Source organism: Manacus candei, unplaced genomic scaffold (assembly GCF_025592945.1).
Source record: "Manacus candei isolate 608988 ecotype Guabito, Panama unplaced genomic scaffold, ASM2559294v1 h1tg000011l, whole genome shotgun sequence".
Lineage (NCBI taxonomy): Eukaryota > Metazoa > Chordata > Aves > Passeriformes > Pipridae > Manacus > Manacus candei.
In genome coordinates, this window is record NW_026138059.1 from 10632826 (window position 1) to 10658119 (window position 25294).

The 25294-nt window shown below is 38.3% G+C and overlaps 1 protein-coding gene across 14 annotated transcripts in view; it reads left to right on the plus strand.

Annotated features, from left to right (window-relative positions):
* Positions 1 to 25294, plus strand: part of DLGAP2 (DLG associated protein 2) — a 455335-nt gene that overhangs the window by 372583 nt on the left and 57458 nt on the right. For all 14 annotated transcript variants that reach the window (XM_051778092.1, XM_051778093.1, XM_051778086.1 and 11 more), the window contains one exon: positions 12208 to 12419. In XM_051778092.1, the coding sequence (XP_051634052.1) occupies positions 12208 to 12419 (212 nt within the window). The remainder of the gene's footprint in view (positions 1 to 12207; positions 12420 to 25294) is intronic.

Genomic DNA, 25294 nt, shown 5'->3' on the forward strand with positions numbered 1-25294 from the left:
TTAGCTATAGTTGCTGCTGCTGTTTTCCTTGTCATTTTAATTTTAATATAAAATATTTTAAGAAAAAATAAATGAGCTGTGAGATCTCTTCTATCTTCATCAGCTGTTTTGGCTAATTAGGTTCCACACATGTACAGTGCAATGACTTTGATTAATTCCACTCTGATGTGAGCACTAGCAAGGAGCAAAGATTTTTAACAGAAAAAAATGGATATGAACTAGATAGCTGTGTTAAAATGATGAATACAAAAGTGTCACTTCCAGTTTCCAGGACTAAAATAACTGTAAATGCTAGTCAAAGAAAAGTAATTCCTTCAATAAAGCCAAAAGTTAGGCAAGAGCCTAGCACTCACCATCACTGTAGTTCTGGAGCACAATGCTGTGTGTCACTGATTAATATTCCTTCCTCACCCATTCAACAGCTTGTGAAGCAGCAAGAAATCGGGGTAAACATACCACAAGGTACAGTGAATGAGTCAGCACCAAAAAAAGAAATAGCATGTTGTTCTAAAAATGGCTTCAGCCCACTCCTGTCTTCCTAGTGCATTTAAGTACTAGCGTCATCCATTACAGCAAAGGCACTGCTAAGCATGTGGGTAATAATGTCAGCTGTGTACTCTACAGAATGAAAGAAAAGCAGAGTTGGTTTCTTTAAAAAAGGAAAAGAAAAAAGCAGCAGTTTCAACAAGGGTCTTTGCTGGTTTAAGCTATGCCTACATGGAGAAAAGCTTTGAGGAAGAGCTAATTGATAAACTGGCCTTTAGTCCTCAGTTACATTTTTCCAGAAACTCTCCTGGGGACAGGACAGATTCCCAAAAATGAGACTGTTGCCCTTGTGAGGCACACTACTGCTTTTCACTCTCTGCTTTGCAAGGATGGATGGATTTGAACTCAGTGTACTTTTTTCAGCACTTCATCTTTGTGAAACTAGATTGTATCTGTTTTCTTGACATAAACCCCATATATGAACTATAGAAGCTGCATCCAATACTCTACCAATGAGTGCATGATGTGGAGTTAGACAGAGCTAGCAGATTTTTGATACTCTCATCCAAATGACTATCACCCACGCTGCCTTCACAATGATTTATGACCAGCCACCACCAGAACTAACTGTGTTGTTTCCACAGCAGGAAAAGCTAGTATAGACAGTAGGGTAGCAGGGTAGTCTGCATCCTGAATCAGCATGGACACATGCTGTACCGTTTTGTTTTCTACAGCTCATTACAGCACCTGAGGATGTCTCAGCTACCCCTGTGCCCTCCTGATCAGGAGTGAAGATGTGCAAGAGAGACATAAAATGCCCAGACAGTAAGGGAAATGATGGGACAGGTAATGTCCCACAGTCCATTCACAGTGTTAATGTCAACCTGAAAAATGTTGTGGAACATTAAATTAAAAGGAGCAATAAAGCTGTAAATACACTTCCCTGTATTTACAGAATGCTGATGGCTTTGTGTCACAAATCCCATAATATTTCTTAAATACTCCTTCCAAGGGAAAAAAAAGGAACAAAATAATAATTAAAAAAATACATTCAATCAATGAGTAAAGCTCTGACCAAACATCTGTCTCAAATTGCTGGTGTCTTGAATTGTGTTAATCAGTGATACAACAGTACCCTGCTTCCATGCCCATGTAGTCTAGAATCCTTATACTGGATGAAATGAATTGCTGAAACTTTTTTCCAAAAAAGTGTAGAAAGATTTCAGAGTTAATATTTTCTTAAAGCTGCCAAAACAAGTCCCTATTACTGTGGAAATGTCAAAGCTAGGAGTAGAAAAAGGAGGCCATGATCCCACTGCCCTTTAATCAGGGAGAATTGTCCTCCTTTATAACATTAGTAATGTATCGCCAAATTGTTTTTCAATGTTCACTTCACTGAAGCTGAAGGCTGACCTTTGCAGTTGTTACTCAAAGGTGTCACTGGTTCTGAAGAATTTTCAGGCAGGAGTAACTTATTATTTTATACACTCAGGCTAGTTGCATCTGTCAAACAAGACTGCCAGGAACATGCACTCGAGGCTGTAATGACTGCACACTCTGCTAGACCACAGGCTTGCTGCCTAGGGCAGACTCAGCTCATCTCCTGAGCAGTCCATGCCATTTTTCCTGCAAGGAGGTGACTGTAAAAAAATGATGAAGTATTCACAAATACTGCGTTGGTTTGTTTGTGTTTTTTCCTTGCCATATGGTTTTGGCCATCTTACAATGCTGTGCTTAAAGGTTGTTTTTTAAACTGGAATTGCAGATGTATTTACATGGCTGATTGTCTATATGGACAAGGTTCCTGGTACTTCTGGTAGGGAAACATCTTTTGAAAAGTGTGATTGTAGTTAAGTGTTACATAGTAGCTAGACAGAAAAAAAATACTCATTGTGCTCTGGAAGCTAATTAATTACAGTCCTCTGGAGTTAACTATGCAAAACTGTTAATCATTAGTTAAAATCAGAAAAATGGATGAAAGGCAAATATATATATATTTTACAGCCTTTAAAATTATTTAATTTTAAAAGACATGCACTGTTTTTTTCAGTAGTAGACCTATAAAAATAGAAAACAAGAAAAAGAAAAGGTGATATAATTTCCTGCTTACATTAAATAAAACACTATTTACAGGCCACTTTCTGAGTCAGCCCTGGGTATGCTGCATTTTTGTCTCTTACTTTATATTTCTGAGACCTTGAATGATCTGTGGGGTCTTGCCCCACTCAGAAAAACTTCTAGTTAGCTTCAGTTGCTCATTTGGTAGTCCCCTCAGCCTTGTCTGCTGCCTATCAGTCAGGCATCCCAGCTGGCAGGTATATTCCTGGCTCCCCTTTATCTGTAGTGAGAGACGAGCTGCAATCTGATTTATGTCTTTAACCTTTTGATGCTTGGTTTTAGCAGAATTTGCAATTAATTCAATTTATAGGGAAAGATTTAAAGGAAAATGCACCTATGAGCTAGCCCCAAAAGGCAAAGACATAGGAAAACAAACTCTGGGTGCATGACTATGGCAAATTAATTGGCAGAAAAAATACGTTCTGTGGCAAGCATACAAAGTTCCAGGTTGTGAACTTTGTTGTTTCTATGGACTTCCATTATTAAAACAGTTGCTACCTTATGCTGTGAAACTGCATCGTGTCAGGATAGTCTCCTTGGCACTGCATCCTGATCCTCAGTACTGTTATGTGGCTCAGCCTGTCTCAGGCATTGTTTCCATCCAAGCCAGCCAGTGTTTACCTCAGTACTATTGGTTCAGGACTTAGCAAAGACCAGGGAATGTTCGTGGTAGCCCCACTGTTTTGGGGGCAAAGGTTGCTCCACAGCATGGGTATGGAGTGCCGCAGGGCAGCTGACCTCCAGGCAAGACGGTGGGTCTGCATTTACTGAAGTGTGCACAGCCCTGGCATAGTCACCACACTGATTTGCATCCCTCTCTCTCCCTGGTACTTATGGTCATGCAGCAGGACAGCAGGTTGGGCCAGTTCACCAGTTCAGCTGAACATTTACCTTTACTTATCTTTATTACTGTTGTTAGGGTAATTTTCCAGGAAGCGCTCCAAGTCTCTTGACCATTGCTAGCATTGCTTGAAGAGCTGCATATTGCTTAAGGAAAACCTACCCCACTGAAGTTGATGGTAATGTAATTTTGAAGTGGCTTGAGCTGACCACAAAGCAGCATCCTGGGTCACCTAGCGAAGGAAATATGCAGCCACTGGAACCCAGGTTTCTTGGGTGAAACCCTACTGGTTTTGAGTCTTAGACTGAAAGACTATGAACAGGTTCTTATTTAAGAACAGGCCAAGCTCTCCTTTCAGCCCAACCTCACATCAAAGTTCTGGCACAAGATCTCAGTGAGCTCCAGGCTTAAAGACAAGCCCATGACCTCCATCTGACTGTACCTTGCTCTACCATGTCAAAACAGCACAGAGTCCTGAGGGTCCCAGAAAGACACAGAAACATAGCAGCAAATTTGCAGGTGACAACTACAAGGATCTATGCCATCAATATGAGCACAGTGATGAGTTGGGAATTTGGCCCACTTTCATCCAAGCAGTATAAACAAAGCTACAGAGTCCTCACAACGCTAATTACAGTGTTTATCCATCCTCAAATTCCAATTCACATGATTTCTGGAGAACCAGTTAGGAAACATACTGCTGTTTTTTTGGGGTTTTTTTTAAATTCATCAGTGTTGAGAGATGAGTTATAAAGCACTATTTAAGTGAAAAGAACACAGTTCTGTAGAAAATACAGAAGTGGTGACTAAGCAATCCTGAGTACACTGGACAGAAATCTTCTTTCCATCAAGGATCGCTTAGAGCATCTTTGCTTGGAACTACACATGAGAAACTAAAATCATACAGTAAATAATCCTGAAAATGATTTGCCTATCCAAACATCTCCCAACTGGAATATTATGTTTCTGTTCTGTGATCTGCATGGTTGTCCAGTCTGTTACCGACTCCCAAATTCCTGAAGTCAAGTTGTTTTCTATGCAATGTAAAGCATATATTGTTTGGGGCCTATGTGATTTTCCTTCTTCTTCCTGTAATACTATGGCTGTTCGTAGCAAAGCCTGGAGAGAATGGCAAGGTAAAGATGACTCTTGTTTTCTCAAATTAGCTCCTGCCTTGATTGTCAATGGCAACAGACTTTTGGGAATGCTGCAAGAACTTGTTTTGCTTCTGAGCTGCCAAGGAGTTCAAAGAGTAGAGTGTGGCATGTGAAAATTAAAGCTAATTATGAAGGTTGGCATTTTTAGTGGCGAGGAGGAGTCCCTGGCATGTTTTGCAGAGATTTTTTGAGTGGCTTCATTGTATAATTCATGTTCTTTGAACAATGAATCATCACATTAAAAAAAAAAAACACAGAAGAAACAAGTGTGCAGTGAGAATGGTGGTGAGTTTTAGGCACAAGGTTAGCTACTGAGGAAACAAACTTCTCTTTTCAGATACTGCACTGGCAAAAAGCCAGACCAATAGGGTCTAAAGTCCACAGACAGGAAACAGAGGAATGTCTTAGTGTCATTAACTTCAGAAGAAAATTCTTGTAATTGGTTGTGTTCCTTCTTCAGAAAAATTTTTGAAAACACAGGAGGTCCAGCTCCCACCTCCCACTGTAATATCAAGGAAAGTTTCTACCATTACAAAAAATCATCTCTGTCTGCCTTCCAAGATTGTCATTTACTTTCATCTACTTGCAGCTGTGCACAAAGGCTATTTTTCTGTGGCTCCTTGAAGAAAACATGATTTAAGAGGAAACCTCTTACCTGCATTTCAGATTGTGTCCTTTTTTTTTTTTTTCTGCCTCATCTTCTTGACCAGGCTGAGAAAGCATAAAATTACAAAAATTTTGTCTCTCTTACATACTGTTTCATATCTTATCTTTCTTCACATCATCTATAGTCTAATTTCATGCACAGACATCTTGTGCTTCTAGTAAAATATGAAATTTATATTACTAAAATAAGATTTAGGTCATAATGAATATTTCAGAGCATTTTACATCTGCATGCTAATTAAATTCACAGGACTCCTATGAGGTAGGTAATCCTCACTTTAACCTTTGGAATGAGAAATACGAAGAAGTGATAGTCATGTCCCTCAGCTGAAGTCATATATTTAGAAGTGCTTCATTTTAGATAGTAAAGTGATATGCCAGGTTTTAAGCAGATCAGCAGTTTAGTAGTGGAACACCTTTAAAACTCTGGGAGCTGGGAGCAAATGCCATAGAAGTGGGTGGAACAAGAGGAACGGATCTGTCTTGAAATGTCAGTTGCTGTTGCCAGTTTGACTGCTTTATCTAAATCCTAAACAGAAATAAATTTAAAAGAAATCAAGTTGAGAGGGGTCAAAGTCCAGAAGAATTAATATTTCATTGTTTCTTCCAGTTTTGTCATTAGTATTGCTTAGATACAAGGTCACGTATTCACACTGCTAGAACTAGTTCTGGGGAACCTAGATTACCTATCTCTGGTCAGATAGGTATAAGGAAGAACTTTTCCCCCCTGAATGTAGCCAAACACTGGAACAGGTTGCCTAGAGAGGCTGTGGAGTCTCCATCTTTGGAAATGTTCAAAACCCAGGTGGACGCAGTCATATTATCATAGAATATCCTGAGCTGGAAGGACCCCCGAGTATCATCAAAGTCCAACTCCTGACCCTGCACAGGACAGCCCCAAGAATCCCACCGTGTGCCTGAAAGCATTGTCCAAATGCTTCTTGAACTCAGGTGTGGTGTCATGACCACTTGCCTGGGGAGCCTGTTCCAGGGCTCAAACACTCTCTGGGTGAAAAACCTTTTCCTTATATCTAACCTAAACCTCCCCTAACACAACTTCATGCCATTCCCTCAGGCCCTGTCACTGGTCACCAGAGAGATTGGTATCTGCCCCTTCCACTTCACGGGGAAGCCGTATGAGGAGCGGCTGAGGTCACTTGGCTTGTTCAAGGGAAGACTGAGACCTCATTGCGGTCTCTAACCCTTCACCATCTTTGTAGTTGTCCTGGGCAACCTGCTGTACCTGACCATGCTTTGAGCAGAAGGCCAGACTAGAGAACTTCAGAGTCTCTTCCAACCTCACTGATTCTATGACTTGTAGTTTGTTCTGGAGTTTTGGTGAATCCATCCCTGTTTGCCCTGACAGCATGCTGTTGCTTTGTAAGACCCCAGCCACAGAACCGCAAGCTCAACTGAGAGTATTACTTTAAAAAAAATACAAGACTCCAAAAATTCGGCCACCAAATTTTTGCAGAGCCCTAGGTCCTTTAATACCTTGAGATAATGCAAAGAAGAAAAAGCTACACACTTTTTCTCAGGAGATATTTTTACTGATAAGAAGGGAGGAAATAGGAATCTTGGCAAAACCTTAAAAGGGGTAACATACAACCAAGACAAAGCATTCCACGAAGCACTGACTTAGCACATGCTAACACTGGTGTGTTCCCAGGCTGCCCTTTTGACTGACAGGTGCTACCAGCCTATGGGGCTGCCTCATGAGGCTGCAGACCTACCATGTGAGTGCCAGGGCTGCCATGTGGGCTCCATGAGCCCTCCCCCCTTCCTGCACACACTTGAACTGGTTCCAACCCAGTAATTACTATAATAATGTGGTGTCTCACGTGCTTACAGACAGAATCTATGCTTTCTGAGAATCAGGGGACAGACTTACTGCTGAAGTCCAGTCAGAGGTTCAAAATCCTCTTCTGACAGGTCTTGTCTGAGCACAATCAGTACACCCAAGAGGAAGGATAGAAACATAGAATCGTTTAGGTTGGAAATGACCTTTAAGATCACTGAGTCCAACAGTTAACCCAGCACTGGCAAGTCCACCACTAAACCATGTCTCTAAGCTCCTAATCTACGTGTGGTATAGATAAGTACATGCAGGGATCTCTAAATAACTCCAGGGATGGTGACTCAACCACTTCCCTGGGCAGCCTGTTCCACTTTAATCAAATTAAAACACAGTGTAAAATATATGAAATAATAAAAGAAGATAAAGGAGAACTACGCTAATACAAATGTGTACCGTTTCTATAAAAGGGAGATATAAATAAGATGTAGAACAAAATTCAGAAATTATCACTTTCGTGGCCTTTAACAGGTCATGTGACTCATTAGGTATTTAGCCAAAAATTAGTAGTAAGGGATATTTTAAAACATGAACTTCTAACAAAGAACAAAGATAGTGACATTTCTTCTAAAGCAAGGAAATTTGGTTTTATAGTAATGAAATTTCTAGAATACCCACTGTGAGATGACAGTTCAGTTTCTTTCTTAGCCTGTACAAGGTCAAATCCCATCTTCTCAGTTCCCCAGACTGCATTCTGAGCAGCAGGAGGTACATCAGTTTGAAGCAAAGCTACTTGTTTCTTTGTTAAGATGCTCTACAAGTTTTATCCGAACATCCTTTTACATAAAACTCATGCGAGTTTGACCTAGGGGCTATAACTAAGCTCCCTCCTTTCAGGTAAGTGCTTGGATCATGAAGCTGTGTCACACCCTTTTATGTGCATGAAGTCCCTGCCTTCTAACCAGTCGTCCCCAGACAATCTATGAGTTCTTCATGAAAAGACCATGAGTGACAAAAGAGTATAGCAGTTTATTTATCAGCCCTAAATCTTCTTCCTGAGCTCTCAAAACATTATTGATTAGAAGGTTAGCAATGTCTCCCACTTCCACAGCTGTTTCATCATGGAAAGAAAGAATAAGGCTGCTGTACTTAGAAAAAAAAAATCTGAACTCTTTCTTTGGAAGATGATTTTAGTCTGTGAATGGGAAATAACAGAAGGGCCTTTCTGCTGCCTGTAATCAGATACGATAAACACAAGAAAGGAGCAGCATTTGAGATTTTTCTTCATGCTCTACATTTTGATTGCTAACAAAAGGGACCTTTTGGATGCTACTCTGAAGGAGCTAACTCTGTTAAATGTCTTTATGGGGAATTTAGAGTCCTACCTCAGGTTCTGAAGTTCACTCTCAGAGCAGCTCCATAACACATAGTAAGAGTTAGGTACCAGGTGCTTTAATAAAATTGGCCCTAGGTGACTAATGTACGCTACCAGAATGAATCAGTAGCAGAACAATTGAAAGATCTCGAATATTCTGAGTTTGGTGCTCCTCACAGCAACAGTCCATGAAATTTATGGAAGAGACTCATCGTTCTCTGTAATTTTTATAACCATATCAACAACCAGACCTTGTCAGCTCGTTGTTCTTGCAAAAGGAAATTCATATGGTAATATGCAGGCTAACTCCTCCCTGAGTAGAAACCACATATATAAGGATTCATGTTAACATCTAGAACAGAAGGAAGGCCTTTTTAGGCATTATAAATATCAGCACTCATCACTGTACACAAGTCGATAATTAGAGTAATTATTCCAAATTAGCAGCTGCAAACCCTACAGATGGGAATTTCAGGGGCTGGTAACTGTTGTAAGAAAGCATTTCTTCAAAGCTGCAAAGCCTTTCCATATTTTGGAAGATGTATATTCAATGACCCTCATTACACGATGTTAAACATTTTTGTTAATATTGCAAAATAAAAATCTTTCCTGCACTAGTATAATGCTTCTGCTTTTCTTTAAAACTATTTTTATTGGGTCTGAGATGGCCTGGATTTGGAAAGACTTTTCCAAGTACTTAACCTGTCAGCTCAAGTAAATGAAGAACGAGGCTGAACTGGGACTCATGTTTTGCTTCTATTCTCAGTCCATGAGGAAAAAGCAATGTCAAGTGCCCTTCTGTTGGCTTTCGAATATGGCAAAAAGACTCCGACTGTTCTCCAAAACTCTGCATGAAACCTTCTAAGAGAAGACATTGTCAAACTTGTTCACTAGGTTCCAGAAGCATTTTCCCTATGTTCATAATATTGTACTCCTTTGAGTGGCTGAAGGGAAAAAAACCAACCAATCAAACAAACCACATATTTTAGTTGCAAACAATGTTTTTGCAACCATACAGGCTTCTATGATAGCCAACAAGTCGATCGGATTAGAAAAGTTTTCTCGGTGCCTATGTGTGTATCACGAGTACATCACAAGCACAAATGGAGCAGGCCTTCTTCAGTTTTTAGCTTTGGTCTTTAGCTTTTATGTGAATTCATTTAACTTTTGAATACAGAAAGCAAAAGAAATGTAATCAACAGAAACAGTAAGGCATATAACTGTAAGATTTGTCCTTATCACAGTGAAGAAGCTTAACTTTTTAGATACTTTAATGTAAAAAATCAGTCATTCCTATCTTTTAAAGTAAGATTTCAACTTCAATCAATAAATACGCCTGTATTTACTCATTTAAATGCAGTCCTTATCTAGTTATTTGAACATGGAATTTCAGACAAAATAAAGTTGAGAAAGTAATAATTTTCTGCATTTGAGTAAAAGGTTATTGATCCATGTATTTTTAAACTTTCTATTTAATTATCTTTGAGGTAAAATGAAGGGAAAAGTTTCAAGCCAAAATAATTATGCTATGAAAAAGTTTTGAGTTGTTTGAAAAAAAGTGAATAGTAAGACTGAACATGATAATTCAGCTTTAGTGCTGAAAATTGAACAGTATATCTTGTAGTTGTCCTATGTGGATGACAATAAATGCTTTTTCAACTTTTGGATTTTGCTTTTAGCCATAAAGAATAATTAAAAGAGAGTATGTTTGTTTGATATCAACTAATAAGATAGCTCTCTAATTCAGACTTTTGCAGTTAGTTGTATTGCCAGTTGTAGATTTAAAAACGCTTAAGAAAATATATTTATTCTTTGCATTTTAGGAGACTCAGTATGACTACTGCAACTACACGTAAAAACCTTTTAGGTCTCCTATAATCTCAAAAAACCTTCCTGAAATATTAATTTCATACATACTAGGTCCTAGAAAAGAAATGAAAATGATGTATGACATTTGCAGGCTTCAAGTTTGGCAATATTTTTGATGTTCCCTTTCCAATCGCCATGCAAAGCTGAATAATGTGAAAAGTTTGTTTCCTTGCATGATCTAACCCATACTTCATTTAGATTCACACTCTGTCCTAGTACGTTGTATAAGAATATGACTCATAATGTTTTTCTCTGATATTTATCTCTCACTTTTTTCTGATCTGTGCAATCTATTTCATCTTTTCTTATCTGACTTCATTTTCTGTCTTTTTTTTCTGTCCTGAGCTTGTTTCTTTAATTTAACATCTCTATTTTTACTTGTTCACTCCCTTTTAAAACTTAGTTTACCCCTTAATCCTTTTTGGGACTCAAAGCACCAGATCTATTCACCTGGTATGTGTGGCTAATTCATTTATCTCAAAAGGGCAGTAAAGATGACAGGTAGATCATGTTAGTTATTTAAATCCAATCTACAAGACTGCTGAAACCAATTGGAGCATTTGCTTCAGCTCTGCAGTGAACTCTGTCTAGAGACTCTAAAGTCTCAAATATGTTTGACTTAAACATCTTTATTAACATCCTGCTTTACAGAAACTCCTAAATATATATTTAACTGGAATTTCAGATCTATAGTATAATAGTAAATAATACCATTATACTGCTTAATATATGTGAAGTCATTATGTTGATAAAGGATTTGATGCTGACAAGTGCATCAACCCTGGTCCACTGATTGTCACATCCTTCTTTTTAACCGTGAGTCCTTATAATGTATTTTAGAGAATTGCTTATATCCTTTAAGTTAAGTAAATGCTCAAGTGTGTTTCTGGATTAGAACCAAAGGACTCAGCACCTTGGAAGATTAAACAAAAAAACCAAAAAAAATACCAAAACAAAACAACAAAAACAAAAACAAAAACCAAACAAACAAAAAGGAAAAACAAAAACAAACAAACCAAAAAAAACAAACCAAAAAAACAACCAAACAACCAAACAAAAAAAAGAAAGTGATACTGGCAAAGACAGGCTTGTTGAGTTTATCCATGAGTCTTAAAACAAGGCTTATTTCATTTTGGATTGGAAAATCCACTCTTGCTCACTTCTATGGTGAACTGAGACATATCCATCCACCAGGTGTGGATTATCTGACTACCAATCTTACTATTTGGAAAAACCACCTCAAGTGCATAAAAGCAGCTGCAATTACATGTATTGATTAACTGGTTGCATTACTGGTACATTACAATCTCTATGAACTATTTTGCAGTTTCTAAATAAGAAAAAAGACAAATTACTGCTTTTGTTTTTTCCCCACAGAAGTTTGCCCTAAATCACAATCCTATCCATTTATGACAAGATCACAGTTTAGTTTAGCTTAAATATGACTTTCACCTTCCTGAAAGGCCTCCAAAGCCCCATATAAGGAGCATTGGTAATAAACTCTGAAGTGCTCAGCTTTCAATGAGTTTTAGATCTGAGACACCTGATCAACTTACTGTTATCAGCTGAGAATCTGCATGCAAACTTTTAAGAGGTTAAGCCAAGCTTCTTCCTGCAATTTAGAGTATGTCTGCAAATAGATATTGCATCTCAGCTCGCAATCCATGACTTGGTTGTTCCTTGGCTTCCAACTTTTATAAACTGAAAATTTCCAACTTTCAAGTCAGAATTAAATGGTCAAATCATCTAGGGACCTTAGAAATTTCTTTATAAGTGATCTGCTTCTGAAGAATAAAAAATTTATTACTTGTCTCTTTAAAATGAAAAAAATGAAGGAAGTACTTAAATGTATTAAAAGAATAAAGAAGATTCCATATATGTGTTTTATGATGTCTATTAGGTACCTCAGGATGAATGGGGAGGATACCCGGCTGGTGGGAAAGATGAAGAGATCCCCTGCAGAAGAATGAGAAGTGGGAGCTATATTAAGGCCATGGGAGATGAAGAAAGTGGAGACTCTGATACTAGCCCCAAGACATCACCAAAATTAACGGTTCGACCGGAGTCATTATTAAAATCCATTGGACAACGACCACTGGGAGATCATCCAAAGTAAGCTTTGCTATACCATGTTATACACCTTTCTGAAAGCTGTTACGACTTGGGTAATTTTCCTTTGGGTTTTACTGGCAGTGGTCAGCATCCCTCATAAAAAATGATCTGTACTTAAAAAGGTAACTTGCGTGGCTTCATTTTAAATTAGCTGCAATTTCTTGTGATTACTGGATGAAAAACTGCCATCTTCCTCCATCCATGAAATAAAACTGTTATGTTTACTGAAGGAAATACATACACATTTTTGTCAAAAGTTCAAAATTCTGAACTTTTCTTCCCTAGGATTGTTCTATAAGTCTTTGTTATTTCATTGCTTTCTCTGAAACAGAAAATACACTCTATTCTGTACAAAATATAATAGTATTGTACCATGTATTTGGCATCTTATACCTTCTTTATCAGTACAACGCTTTATGTATCAGCTATACTGTATCATACTGATTTAAACACATTGTAGAGGACTTTGTTTGACAGGGTTATTTTTCATGCATACTACCTACAATATAGCCTATTAAATAGCTAAAGCAAATCTTAAAACTGTAGGGAAATATGTAGCTTTATATGTTTTCCAATAGATCTTTGTTTTTATCTCTTTTTTATCCTTTCAATATATCATTTTATAAGTAAAATGTAAGTATATTTATGAGGAGAGTTTCAAAGTAGTAGCCTGATTTAAAATCTGTAGCTTCTATTAATGTAACTAGGCATTTCCATGATTTAGAAAATTGATCTTTTTGTCTGGGTCATAAACTGAAGAAATTAAGAGTGAAACCTTTAACCAAAGGGTTTTTGTTGTTCTGTAGGTAATACCATGTATAGTATACTATATAGTATATGCCTTTTCATAAAATAAAATAAAACAAAACAAAACAAAAGCCTTAGGTAAAAATCCTTTGGGGTTAATTAAATTGAATTATTTATCTTGCAATCTGCAAAAAAACCACCAACTTTTGCTATTATTGAAGAGAAGAGTTTACAACTTTATTTATCATATAGCTTGGTCAACATATCTGTAGGCTTAATTCGGGTACAAAACCAAAGGCACCTGTACCATGAGCTGCTGTAAGATTTCTGAGACATCATGAAACAAGATATACAGATCTCTGCTCTAGATTGGCAACTAAATACAAGTCTCTGCTCTTGATTGGCAACTAAAATACCTTGTGGCCTCTCAAAGGGGGCCAGAGACCTATGTTTAGGCCACCGAGACAAATTCTGAATATGAATCTGCAGGATTCATTAGAATATTTTATCTGATGAGGAAACCTGGCCTGTAACAAAAGTACTACTGGTCTGAGTACAGAAACCTGACCACGGACACTGAGAAGGTTTTGGAGTGGTCCGTGGCAAACATGTCCCCTGTGTCTATTAGCACTGTCCCCGCCACTGCCTGGCTGTGTTCTGGGCATTGGTGTAGGGCAGGTATCATTCCCAGAGACAGTTTAGTTGCAGCCATCCCAGTTTTGAAGGGTATATCTTATCTGTTCTAGTACAACAAAAATCTTTTCCCAGAGACCGTTCTAACTTTCCAGATACATTCTATGCTGCTCTTTGTTTTCAGCTTTGCTTGGACCACCCACAAGGGAATCTGAGTAGCAGCACAAATTTTCCAGTGAGCAGGTCTTGGTTCCTACCCTGGATCTCTACAGCTTACAAACAGGTCCAGACAGCAATTAAACACATGTATTCAAGCAAGAAATATATTTCAAGGAAAAAGTATTCCTGATCTGTTGAATCCTGAAGGCGGATGGTTATTCATGGGTCAATACCAAATGTTGCATCTTCTGTCAGTTTTCCATGTGTTGCAAATACACCACTCAAAATATAATAGATTAAAAGAGGGGTGCAATGTTGATGCATGTACTGGGGTTGACAGCTATGCCTGTTCATGACCCTGAAGGATTTCATGGCATAGTTACCATTAACCACAGCCGGAAAAGGAGGAAGCTTTTTGTAATACTATGAAATATTATTAGGGGCTCTGTTGAGAATTTGTCAGTATCACTGCACTGGGAATAATTGAGCAGCCAGTCTGCTACTGACAGATATTTTTTAAGTCCTCAGTTTTTCCTTAAACAGAAGGACAGCACCTTGAACCTACCAGCCTAACATACATGGGTTTTCCCAGTGAACTTCAAGCAGAAATGTGACAACTGTTCTTGTTCTTGTATTTTTTTCTTGAAAAAAATCTGCAAATTTCAGCAATCCTAAAGCAGACAGAAAATTTCTTGTCTCATAGAAATACAAAGTGCTGATCCTAAACCTGGGTTTTCACCACAACCCATCTCCTCCCGTATATTTCTGTCTTCCTGTCACTGTGGTTACCTTCTCTGTCTGGCAGATTTCTATGAAGGATGTAGCAATGGATAATGGCTACAGAGCCTTCCTTGCTCCTCCAACATGGCTCAGTAATCCCCATTGCATGCTGAGTACCACTGATCATGCTACTGAGCCAGAAGCCAGGGCTTTGAACAGCATTCCTGCATGTATAGCAGGGCTGAATAGCATTTCTGGCATGTGTTATGAGAAATTACATAATTCAAGATGTCAGCTGCATTATCTGGCTTTTTAGCTTGTTTACCCAGATGGAGGGAGCTAGTGCACAGAAATAAAATGGGGTTTTAATTCTCTTAGTCCTTCACTTGGGTGGCAGAGTAGCTCAGAACTGGGATCTGCCAGACAGACCATCAGTAAACCTGAAATAAAAGATGAATATTGATAGTTTTGGCAATATAAAAACATGCATTGGCTGCAAAACAAATGTAGATAGATTTCATATGAATAAACCTAGTTTTCTATCACTATCCTGAATAGGATAAAACAAAATTAGAACAGCCTTCACTTAACCTTCAACAGATGTTTGACATGTGTGCGACTTTCTCCTTTGAGTTTTATCAGGCATCTTTGCAAGATTTTTTTTTTCCCATTTAGATTCTGTTTCTGCTTAGACAAAAGTAAGTGCAACTTTGTTGGTTTGTGTTGCTCGAAGATTCAGCAAATTGAACATTAAACGTTTATAAACAATAAATGTGCATATTTTTATCTGAAAAACTAACATACAAATAGGTAAATGTAACTGATATAATACAAGAATTAAAATTCTGAAATAATTTTTTTAAGTTGCTTTCGGAAAGGAGTATATTTTACTCTGAGTGAAAAAAAAGAAGTGCAGAGTCTGCCACTGCTGGTTTTATACAGCTGACAGAAACAGGTCATACACCCAACTACTGCCATATGATCACCACCTCTGTCAAACTAGGCTAGCACAGCCAGCATGATCACCAGCCTGCTTCCAGCCTAGGACACATGGCCCACCTCTGGATAGTGCCCAGGCATGTTCCAGGGATTAACTCTGTGGGATGCAGCCACCCTCTCTGTAGGATGAGAAAACTTAACCATACAGGTCAGTTGGCCAAAGGGTCAGGTAATGGACATGGCTTATTTCTGAGTATAGCTATAGCATAAGGGGATCAGTTTTTTCTGGATTTTTCAAAAATTAAATGTGCCTAAATATGTAGATTATTCACTGAAGATAAATGCATTTCAATTCTTTTTTTTTATGAATGCTGTTTCAAAAAACTAAATAGTGTGTTGGACTACTTAGTCCTGTAACATCAAGCTGAAGACCAGTGTAATTTATTGGTATTATTATGAAATTGCATTTCAGTGAAATTAATGCAATAAGGCTTGGCGGTGGAGACAGGACACTGCCTGAATCTGCTTCCTTTCTACTTTTTGCTTTCTTGAAATGGTGCCAGCAGTCCTATTTAATGTGGAAATTATCTTGGCTCCCACTAGTCCAGGGGAAATATTTTTGTTTGGTTGTTGGGGTTTTTTTTAATTTTTAATTTTTTTTTTTTATTTTGCACTATGATTAGACATACAAAATCTTTCTGATGTCAGTTTTGGTATACTATGAACAAATAGTATACGTAGTCTTCTAGAGGTGAAATGCTAGCCCCTTGTATTCAGTCCATTGTTTTCTGCTGTGCTGTGATGCTACTGAGGATGAAGTTAAACTGTGTTGGAAGGCAGTTTGCACAGGTAGCTTGTAGAAGGTAGGTCGTATGCTGCTAGGTGTTTTCATTTACAGTAAAGGTTGAAACAACCAAACAGATTATGGAACTGATAGCTGAAACAAAGGTAATGTCTGTCCTAAATAAGTTTTGTGCAATCCTGGAAGAGAGACTGACCCACATGATTTGAGTATCCTTCTAATGTTGTAAATGTCTTTTTTTTCTGTATTTATGACAAAACCAAGCAAAGCTGAGATGGAATCCTCAGAGACACTGGGATCCAGAAAACAAAGCTGAAAAGAAACCAAGAATTTGGGACTCTGCAATAGGAAAACAATTCTATGACTAAAGATAATATTCTGGTTATTTGATGCTTCTCATTTTCAGGAAAAGAATACTTAATATACCGATTATGTAAATGAACAGGATAACACTATAGAAATAGCAAATTCCATTTTCAGTATCTCCTTTTTGAAGTGTTGCGAAGGACTCTGAAAACCGTTTAACCATTTAGTCAAAAGGGATAGCAATAGCATTTAGCCCAAAGTAAATACACTCTATTTGAAGATCATACTGGTATCACTCACACAAATGAATAGCCGTGCTGTGCTGCAGTTTTCCATTATGACTCACAGGAAACTAGATGCTGCAAACATGAAGATGAAATAGGTTAAGCTACAATAAAATAAATTCAGTGACAGCAATGCATACTTCTGTTCTGCGAACCTCTAATGGCAGACTGTTCTGTGTCAGCTGGTAGTCCAGACACCTTAAGCTGATGGGTGGGCAGACATGCGAGCAGACAGGTAATACAAAAATGTAGTGTATTAATTAGGCAGGAAATCTGCTATAGCATAAATTATTTGGGGAACTACCACAGTACAGTACCATTGATACTTTGGTTTGTCTTGACTGTGTTCTCCACTTAGCCCTCTGCCAGGTTTTGGCCCCTGTATGGAGTAATGTCTCAAAGTCTGAGTCACAGTAACAGAGAGAGCACCTGTGCCTCCCTCAGATGTTTAATGTCTTTGTGTTTTATGTCTTTGTGTTTTCAGTCCATAGCTGAAGATCACAATGCATGTCCATATTTCAGCCACAGTCTAGTATCTTATTCACACTCTGGTATCTCAACACAAAACACTTTATTTTAAGTTAATAAGCCTAAGTAAGACATGAAATGGTTGACATATCTTCTGGGTTTTTGGTAAACCAGATCAAAAGAATGACCTTTCATTGACTCCCCCTTTTCAGAGTGAGAGATTGCATCTTTCAGTGGCCGTGCTAACTTACACTTATGTGGACTGTTATCCGAGGCACGTCCACATCTTCTGTTCTGCAGACTCTATTATGGCAACAAAAACACTGCCAAAGCACACAGCAAGGGAATTAGACTGTAACAGGAAGATCTGACAGCACTTAGCTGCCAGACCCCTTGGTTCAGCAGGAATCATGGAACAGCACAGACTCCTCTAAGACATGTGGAAAATCTCCATTAAAAAAAAAACAAACTTTCCATTTGCAACCGTTTGTGCTAACCGTAACATCCTTACAATATGAGAAAGTGAAAGGTGAGCAAGAATGTTGGAAGAGGTGCATCAGACCAACCCTCTGTCTTTACCCATTTTGGCCCATGACAGTGTAGACACCATTATTATTTGATAAACAAATTTGTGGGTATTTCTCTTAGAGACATACCACTTGGTAAGTGCAAACAGAGAAGGCTGTGGTTAAGTGTGCACAGGTGGAGGAGTGGGTGTGCTGCAAAAAAAGTCACAGATTGAGAGTTAAAGCACAGTTTCCTTGCTAGAAAAATTAATGTCCAATTTCAATATTATCCGTTGCTGCGCACCAGTGATGCAAGCCTTTTTCTAATTTTTAAGGTAAACTTCATTTTAGCATTAACTCTTCTTCTACATTTTAATTAGGAATGGTTTTGAAGCTATTCCTGAGAAATATTTTCAATAGAAGAGATGAGGAAAATCACTAGAAAAGAAACCTTCATCTTTTATATGCTTTTTATTTATCTTTAGGTTTTTTCCCCTCAATCTTCTGACTCTAAAAAGCCTCATTACACACTTCATTAGTAGCTTTCTGAGGCCCTATAGTGTAGTAGCATCTACTCAGAGTCTCTGAGGGGTGAAATTGGAGATTTACTGAGGAGAGTTTGAGGGCTAATTACAAAGTCTTATCAACTAATAATGCAATCAGAGGGCCACTGGCGCAGTGATAGTGTTCTCTGCTGCAGTCAATAAGATCTGGGTTAGATTAGTCCACAGGGTTAAGAGGGAATGCTGATGAAGGGCATCTCGTTACCTAGGAAGCATCTTTTATGGGGTCAGAAGACATCCCCATGCTTTCTTCCTTTGCAGAATAATAGGAAATGGTCTTAAGCGGTGTTAGGCATCTTGTTCTCTGAGAAGTAGCATAGTTTGAAACCCAGGGAGTCATTGAGCCCAGATCTCCTGCCTCACTGTAGTAAATACCAGCTTTACATTGTAGGGATAAAATGCATTACCCTGGATTAGGGATGGAAAGGGGATTCTAAGGCTCTAAACAAAATGCAGAGTCTTTTCAGGACTAAAGCAGTCTTCTCTCAGAAAGATGCAATTATGTGATGGATTGTGGTGAAAATGCAGTAAGATTCAGGCCAATCTCACAAGCACAAGTACTGACATCCAAAAGAAAATATGTTTCTGGTGCTCATTCATTTCTGCTTCCAACAGATATGTTAGCTTTACTTTTAATTTGAGAAGGATCAAAAGCATGTGTGCAGAAACACTTCTTGAGGCAAGGATTTGAAAATTAAGATACTTTTGGTTAAAAAAGCAGAAATATTATATATATTTTAACTTTTCCCAATTCTACTCAATTTTTCTCCAGATATTGCGTAGTCTTATTAATATCTTTGACTTCAGCATAAGAAGGTCACTTATTTGCTTTAGACGTATTGACTTTAATGGACTTACATGTGTGTTTAAATTAAGCTCATGCTCAGATGCTTTACTGAGTCCTGATAGTCTGTAATCTATATTTGTTCTGTCCAATTATGACTTTTTGCATGTGTACATGAATATGTCCTAAAAGCAAAAAAGAAAAAAAAAAGTGACATAGCTTCCTGACGAAAATTATGAATATTTCAATTTCATAAATGGATTTAGGAACATATATCAAATATTTGAGTTCTGCATGGATCCTCAGATCCATTTGCTGAACTGCTGCAGGATGCTTTAAATGCCAAGTTTTTGCCATAGCATCTGCCTGAATTTTGTTGATGCTGAATAGTTTGTTGCTTACTCTCCAGGGCAAGCTCAGAATAGGATATTAAAACAAGACTTTTCATATTAGCTATAGATTAGCTATATGTGCAAATCTGTCACCTTTTACAAACAAGAGCTCTGAGTTTAGATTTCCCACGTCATACTTTTTTGTTACATGAACATTTTGAGTGATTTGGAATACAGGCTTGGTTGAGCCCACATCCTCTCTATCTTTGCAAGAGTGATCAAACCACCAGACTGTTTAACTATTCTGATGATTTTGTCTCATTCTCTTCTGGTTCATGTTGTACCAAGTCTCTAAACACTTACTGATCATAAGGGTTCTCTCCAACCGCTGATTAGTATGCATTTCATAAGGATGGAAACAGCAGTCTCCACCTCTTCCCTAGCATATTTGTGTAATAAATCAAATGTTCAATATCTTTCAAGAACGTTTTTTTTAGAAGGTATGGGTCAATGATGAAATATATAAGCATGCTAACAATTTAATTTGGCCCATATTCTCATATCTATCAATGATCAAAGAGAAGCTTCAGACTGGCAAATATTAGGAATGAAATTCTTTGCTACAGAGAAATTCATGACATTTATGTGCACTTCCAGTTTTTCTAAGAACCCAACTGATTGTGCTATTTCAAAGGGAGAATCAGACTTAATGTCTACACTCTGAGTTCTCCAATGGGCTGTATGGAGGCACATCTGGGCCCCTTTGCAGAGCTCTATTGACTCCAGCAGGGCTCCACAGAGATACGCTGTGACTCGCAGCTGCTGTACAATGGCATTGCTAGCTAAGCTTAATCATTAGATTCTGGTCGATGAGTTATTTCATGTATCTAAAAAGACATAGTTAAGATAGATCCAGATAGAGAAATGAATATCCATTGAAATGCAAATCTCTCAATAAAATAGGTTTTGATAACTGCCGCTACCTTGATAATCCTAATGCACCTCCCTTTTAGGCACCTAAAATGAATTCTTTTACAAATTTTATCTTTTTGTTCCAGAAAGATACTTCTGAATTGCATATACTGATTTAAACGGAAGTGATTGTACTTTCTTTAATGTTCCCATTCAGTCTCAGATTTTTGGACAAATGCAGGCATGATCATGAAAATAAAAAGGTATGATTTTAGAATATGACGATTCAAAAAATTAATTTGATGGAAAATGGACTTTCTTTGTATTGGATGCTCCATGAATAAACCTGATAGACCCACTCAGAGTCAGAAGGTGACCTTCTTGCTGAAACTTTTAGAGCCCTAGGAAGATTTTATTTCACTTTTAGTACCTCCTTGACCCAGGGTGCACTGGTGGCTGAACATTTGACAAGAGAAGAGGTGCTGTGGGGACTGATCACTGCTTTGAATGTGAGTAGATCAAGGAATGACCTTGGCAAGTGTATGACATTTGCTGCCTTGATGGCATCAGGATCATATTTTTTTAAGCAAAGGTATTAAGTTTATGACAAATTATTATGTCAATCACTTACTAGAAAATATTACAGACAGAAAAAAAAAGCAGTGTGACAGAGATCCCTTTCTCAGGAGTTATATGCTCCATGCTTCCCCTAGAGTTCTCTGGGCTGTCAAGTATTACTGCTCGGGAATTCGAATTTGTAGGAAGAAGTTAGTGGGCTTCTCCCCTTGTGCTCAGCACTGCCTCACTGCTGCTTCTTCCCTTATTCTTTATCTATTTTTTGTTGTTGAAATATGCAGCCTAACCACACTGCCATTCACTCCACAGCTGGGTGACATGTTATCCCAGCTATGCTATCAGACAAGCGATCAGACGTACTGTCCCAGGTGTCATGCTATATCTCACTTTATGTGGTTATAATACAGTATTGTGTCCTCCCTGAACACACTCAGGCAACCTGCTGAGTGCTGAAAGTGCTGTTGCAAGTTTAGCTGTCTTCACTGGGAGCCCTAAAGCTTCACTTATAGGTCCTAAAGAGCTGCAAGGTCATTACGTGGAACTACCTTTTCCCAAAAAACTTCTCTAGGCTTTGAGCCTTGCTTTCAACTAAGAATACTTATTAAATTTAAGACCTCTTCCTAGCTGCCCTGAACTTCCTCCAAAGCCAATGGAAAATGGAAAGCAACCCTTGAGGGCAAAAAAGCTTTTAAAGAAGATCTCTCCCTAAAATCTTGTCTAGTTAGAAAAGCAAATGGGAAGAGAGCTGACATAGCAATGTAATTTTTCCTGTTAGTCTCACTCTCTTCCTCCTTTTCCATAGTACCAAATTTTAGAGTCACCTCCTTGATGTTAATGGGTATATTTGTTTAGTGGTCCTGGAGATGACCTGTCAAACCATCTCATTTGCACATGCTTGCCTTGCCCTTCTTCACTGATCAGCTGAGATATAAAATACTCCATGCTGCTATAAAGCATAAAAGAAAATTATTTTCTTTTGTCAAAGCAAAAGAGCTTTGATGTTTTGGAAATGAAGGTCAAGAATTTTGTTCCTAAGCTTTTAGACAGAGTGGATGTCATTAAATAGTCAACATTTACCAAGATCAGATGTCGACTGCGTTTTCTAGCATTGAGAGCAACTTTCCTATATAACTCTGGCATTTTAGTTCTGGGTCACATATATAGCAAGGTCATAATTTTCACCATGCATTGACACATTTATCCTAGAAGATAACTTTGAGACTCTATCTTTGAAATTTTCCTGACAAAAAGGAATTATTAGTTTTTCTTTCTAAGTATTAATCAAAAGAATGTAAAATTGCTTTTACAGCCTAATATGTGTAACATTTCTTTTATTTTGCTTCAGTTCCATGAATCAATTAATCTCCTCTGATAAGTGAAAAATTATTTAACTATCAGGTAATATCCAAACTTATTCATTGAAACTCAGCTGCTTAGAAGTACTGTGGAATACTGGGTTTCTTTCCCTAAGAAATGATAGCTGTAGAAATTGTTGATTGTATTTAATGATAGCAATATCTCACAAGGAACCAGAATGTGATTAATTAAATACTAGGTTGTTGATCATTACTTAGCAAAGGAGACAGTTACTAGGAATCAGTTTATATTAATTATTTTTAACGTAGTTCATACAGTAATTAAAAATTTATAATTTAATTATGTTCCTTCTATCTTTTCTTAATGTGCCTCATATTTTAATGAAATCTCAAATGTCTCTTTCACACACTGTTTATGAACTCAGAATCCCAGATTTAGCCACCTGATGGTGACAAGCAGAAGGTCCAGGGGGGACTCCGCTGTTTTGAAAAATACTAAAGTCGTGATACCAAACAGATTATTGACAATACCAGACAGGTTAAAGGTCTCTCTGCCCTTGTGAGACCCCGCCTGGAGTAGTATGTCCAGGTCAGGATTCTTCAGCACAAGAAAGAAACGGACCTCTTAGAGCAGGTTCACAGGAGGCCACCAAGATGATCAGGGGCCTGGAGCGCCTCTACTATGAGGAGAGGCTGAGAGTACTGGGGTTGTTCAGTCTAGAGAAGAGAAGACTCCAAGGAGACCTTTTTGCAACCTTTCGGTACCTAAAGGGGGCTTAAAAAGGAGAGTGCGACTTTTTTCATGGGCAGATAGTGATACGACAAGTGGGAAGTGGTTTTAAACTAAAGGAAGCGAGTTTAGCTTAGATGTTAGGAAGAAGTTCTTGACTGTGGGGGTGGTGACGCACTAGAACAGGCTGCCCAGAGAAGCTGTGGATCCCCCATCCCTGGCAGGATTCAAGGCCAAGTTGGATGGGGCTTTGAGCAATGTGGTCGAGTGGGTGGCATCCCTGCCCATGGCAGGGGGATTGGAACTATGTGACCTTTAAGGTCCCTTCCAACATAAGTCATTCTGTGATTCCATGATTAAGTAAAGCATATGCAAAGAATCACAATGAGTCAAAGCACGTCTCAGTCATCAGCCTGCTGCCTATAGAGGAAAGGAAGTTTAGTTACATCCAGCAACTAAATGTAGATAGCGAGGTTCTACAGCACCTCACCTAATCTATTATATTTGTCTTCCTACCTATGGGAAGAAAAAACTGCTGCTACAATTCTTGTTTTTATCATCTGAAACTTAATTATACCCACTATCAGACAGCTATCTTAATCGTAGAATCACTTTGACTGTGATGACTTAATTAACTTCTGAGCACATGCCTACAATAATCTCATACATTTTCATTTCAGTTTTAGCAGTTATAGTTTCTACATAGTTTATCTCTCTCATGAGGTTAAAAAGATATTCCATAGAAGGCACTGAATAAAGACAGGGAAAAAAAATTGTTTTTTTTCTTCTCCAGGGAAATTTCTTAAGAATTTAAAAAAATACCTGCCTTGAACAAAGCTGAAAAAACAAAACCCTTCATTTTTTATGCTTCAACAGCTCTGTTGCTCTTCTTTGGACATGCTCTAGCAAAATTTATTAGGAAAAATTTCTTCGCTGAAAGGATTATCAGGCATTGGAACAGGATGCCCAGGGAAGTGGTTGAGTCACCATCCCTGGAGGTATTTAAAAGACATGTATATGTGGAACTTAGGGACATGGTTTAGTGGTGGCCTTGGCAGTGCTTAGTTAACAGTTGCAGTTAATGATCTTAGAGGTCTTTTCTAAACTAAATGATTCTGTGAGTCTAAGACAGCCTGTCTTAGAGGAGCAGCTAGCCCACCCATTGGCAGATACACCAAGGAAGCAAGGCTATGGCTGTGTTGACCCTGAGATGGGAGAACACGTGGAAATGCTTGAGAACAGATCTCCCAAGTGTAAGGTTGGAAGAGTCTCTAAATCCCATCTGCTCTTGCAGCTGATGATGTGAGGGAATACTGGATCCTCACATGTCAGACATCAAAGGACATGGCCACCCAGGGAAATGGATGTTAATACTATTTGCTTTTCTAGTCAAAACCATGATAAAATATCTGGGATTCCCTCCTGAATGCTCCTCAGGGCTTGCATCCAGCCCAAACTCAGGTTGTGTCCACTTAATGAGGAACGCTGAGTCCTTCCTCAATCACCAGCCTATGGTCGTGCTCAGTGTTTGATAAATATGGTCTGAGAAACAAGATCCTGGTTTGTGCCTTATCTTACAGAAGGAGTTGAACCTGTGGCTTTCTCATTCACTGAGTGGTCTGGTCCTTCCAGAGACGAAACTTTACCCTTCACAGGGAAATTCCCAACAGCCTGAGCACACATCACAACCACTGCTGGACTGACCACTCTGCCAGTTCATCATGAAGTAACTGTATGGCCAATATTAGACATTTAATGGGCACAAATCTGTCATTCCCAGAAATAGTTTTTGTTAAAGCTACTGTAAGGAATAAATGTAAAACCTGCCTATTTACCACACAAAATGAAATATTTTCTGGGACATTAATTCATTTCTGCACTGATATCTAGAGAAAAGCATCACATGACTTCTAAAATCAGATTTACGGAGTTCTGTGAACTCTTGTGAACAATGTTTGTGACTTTAATTTTTTTGTTGTTCAAAGCAAAGTACTGCACTTTTCTTAGGTTTATTTGTTTTCCTGGAATGATAGATAATCAATATATTTAAAGCAAAACATGAAGACCAGCATACCCGTGGTGTGAAAGCATACCAAAA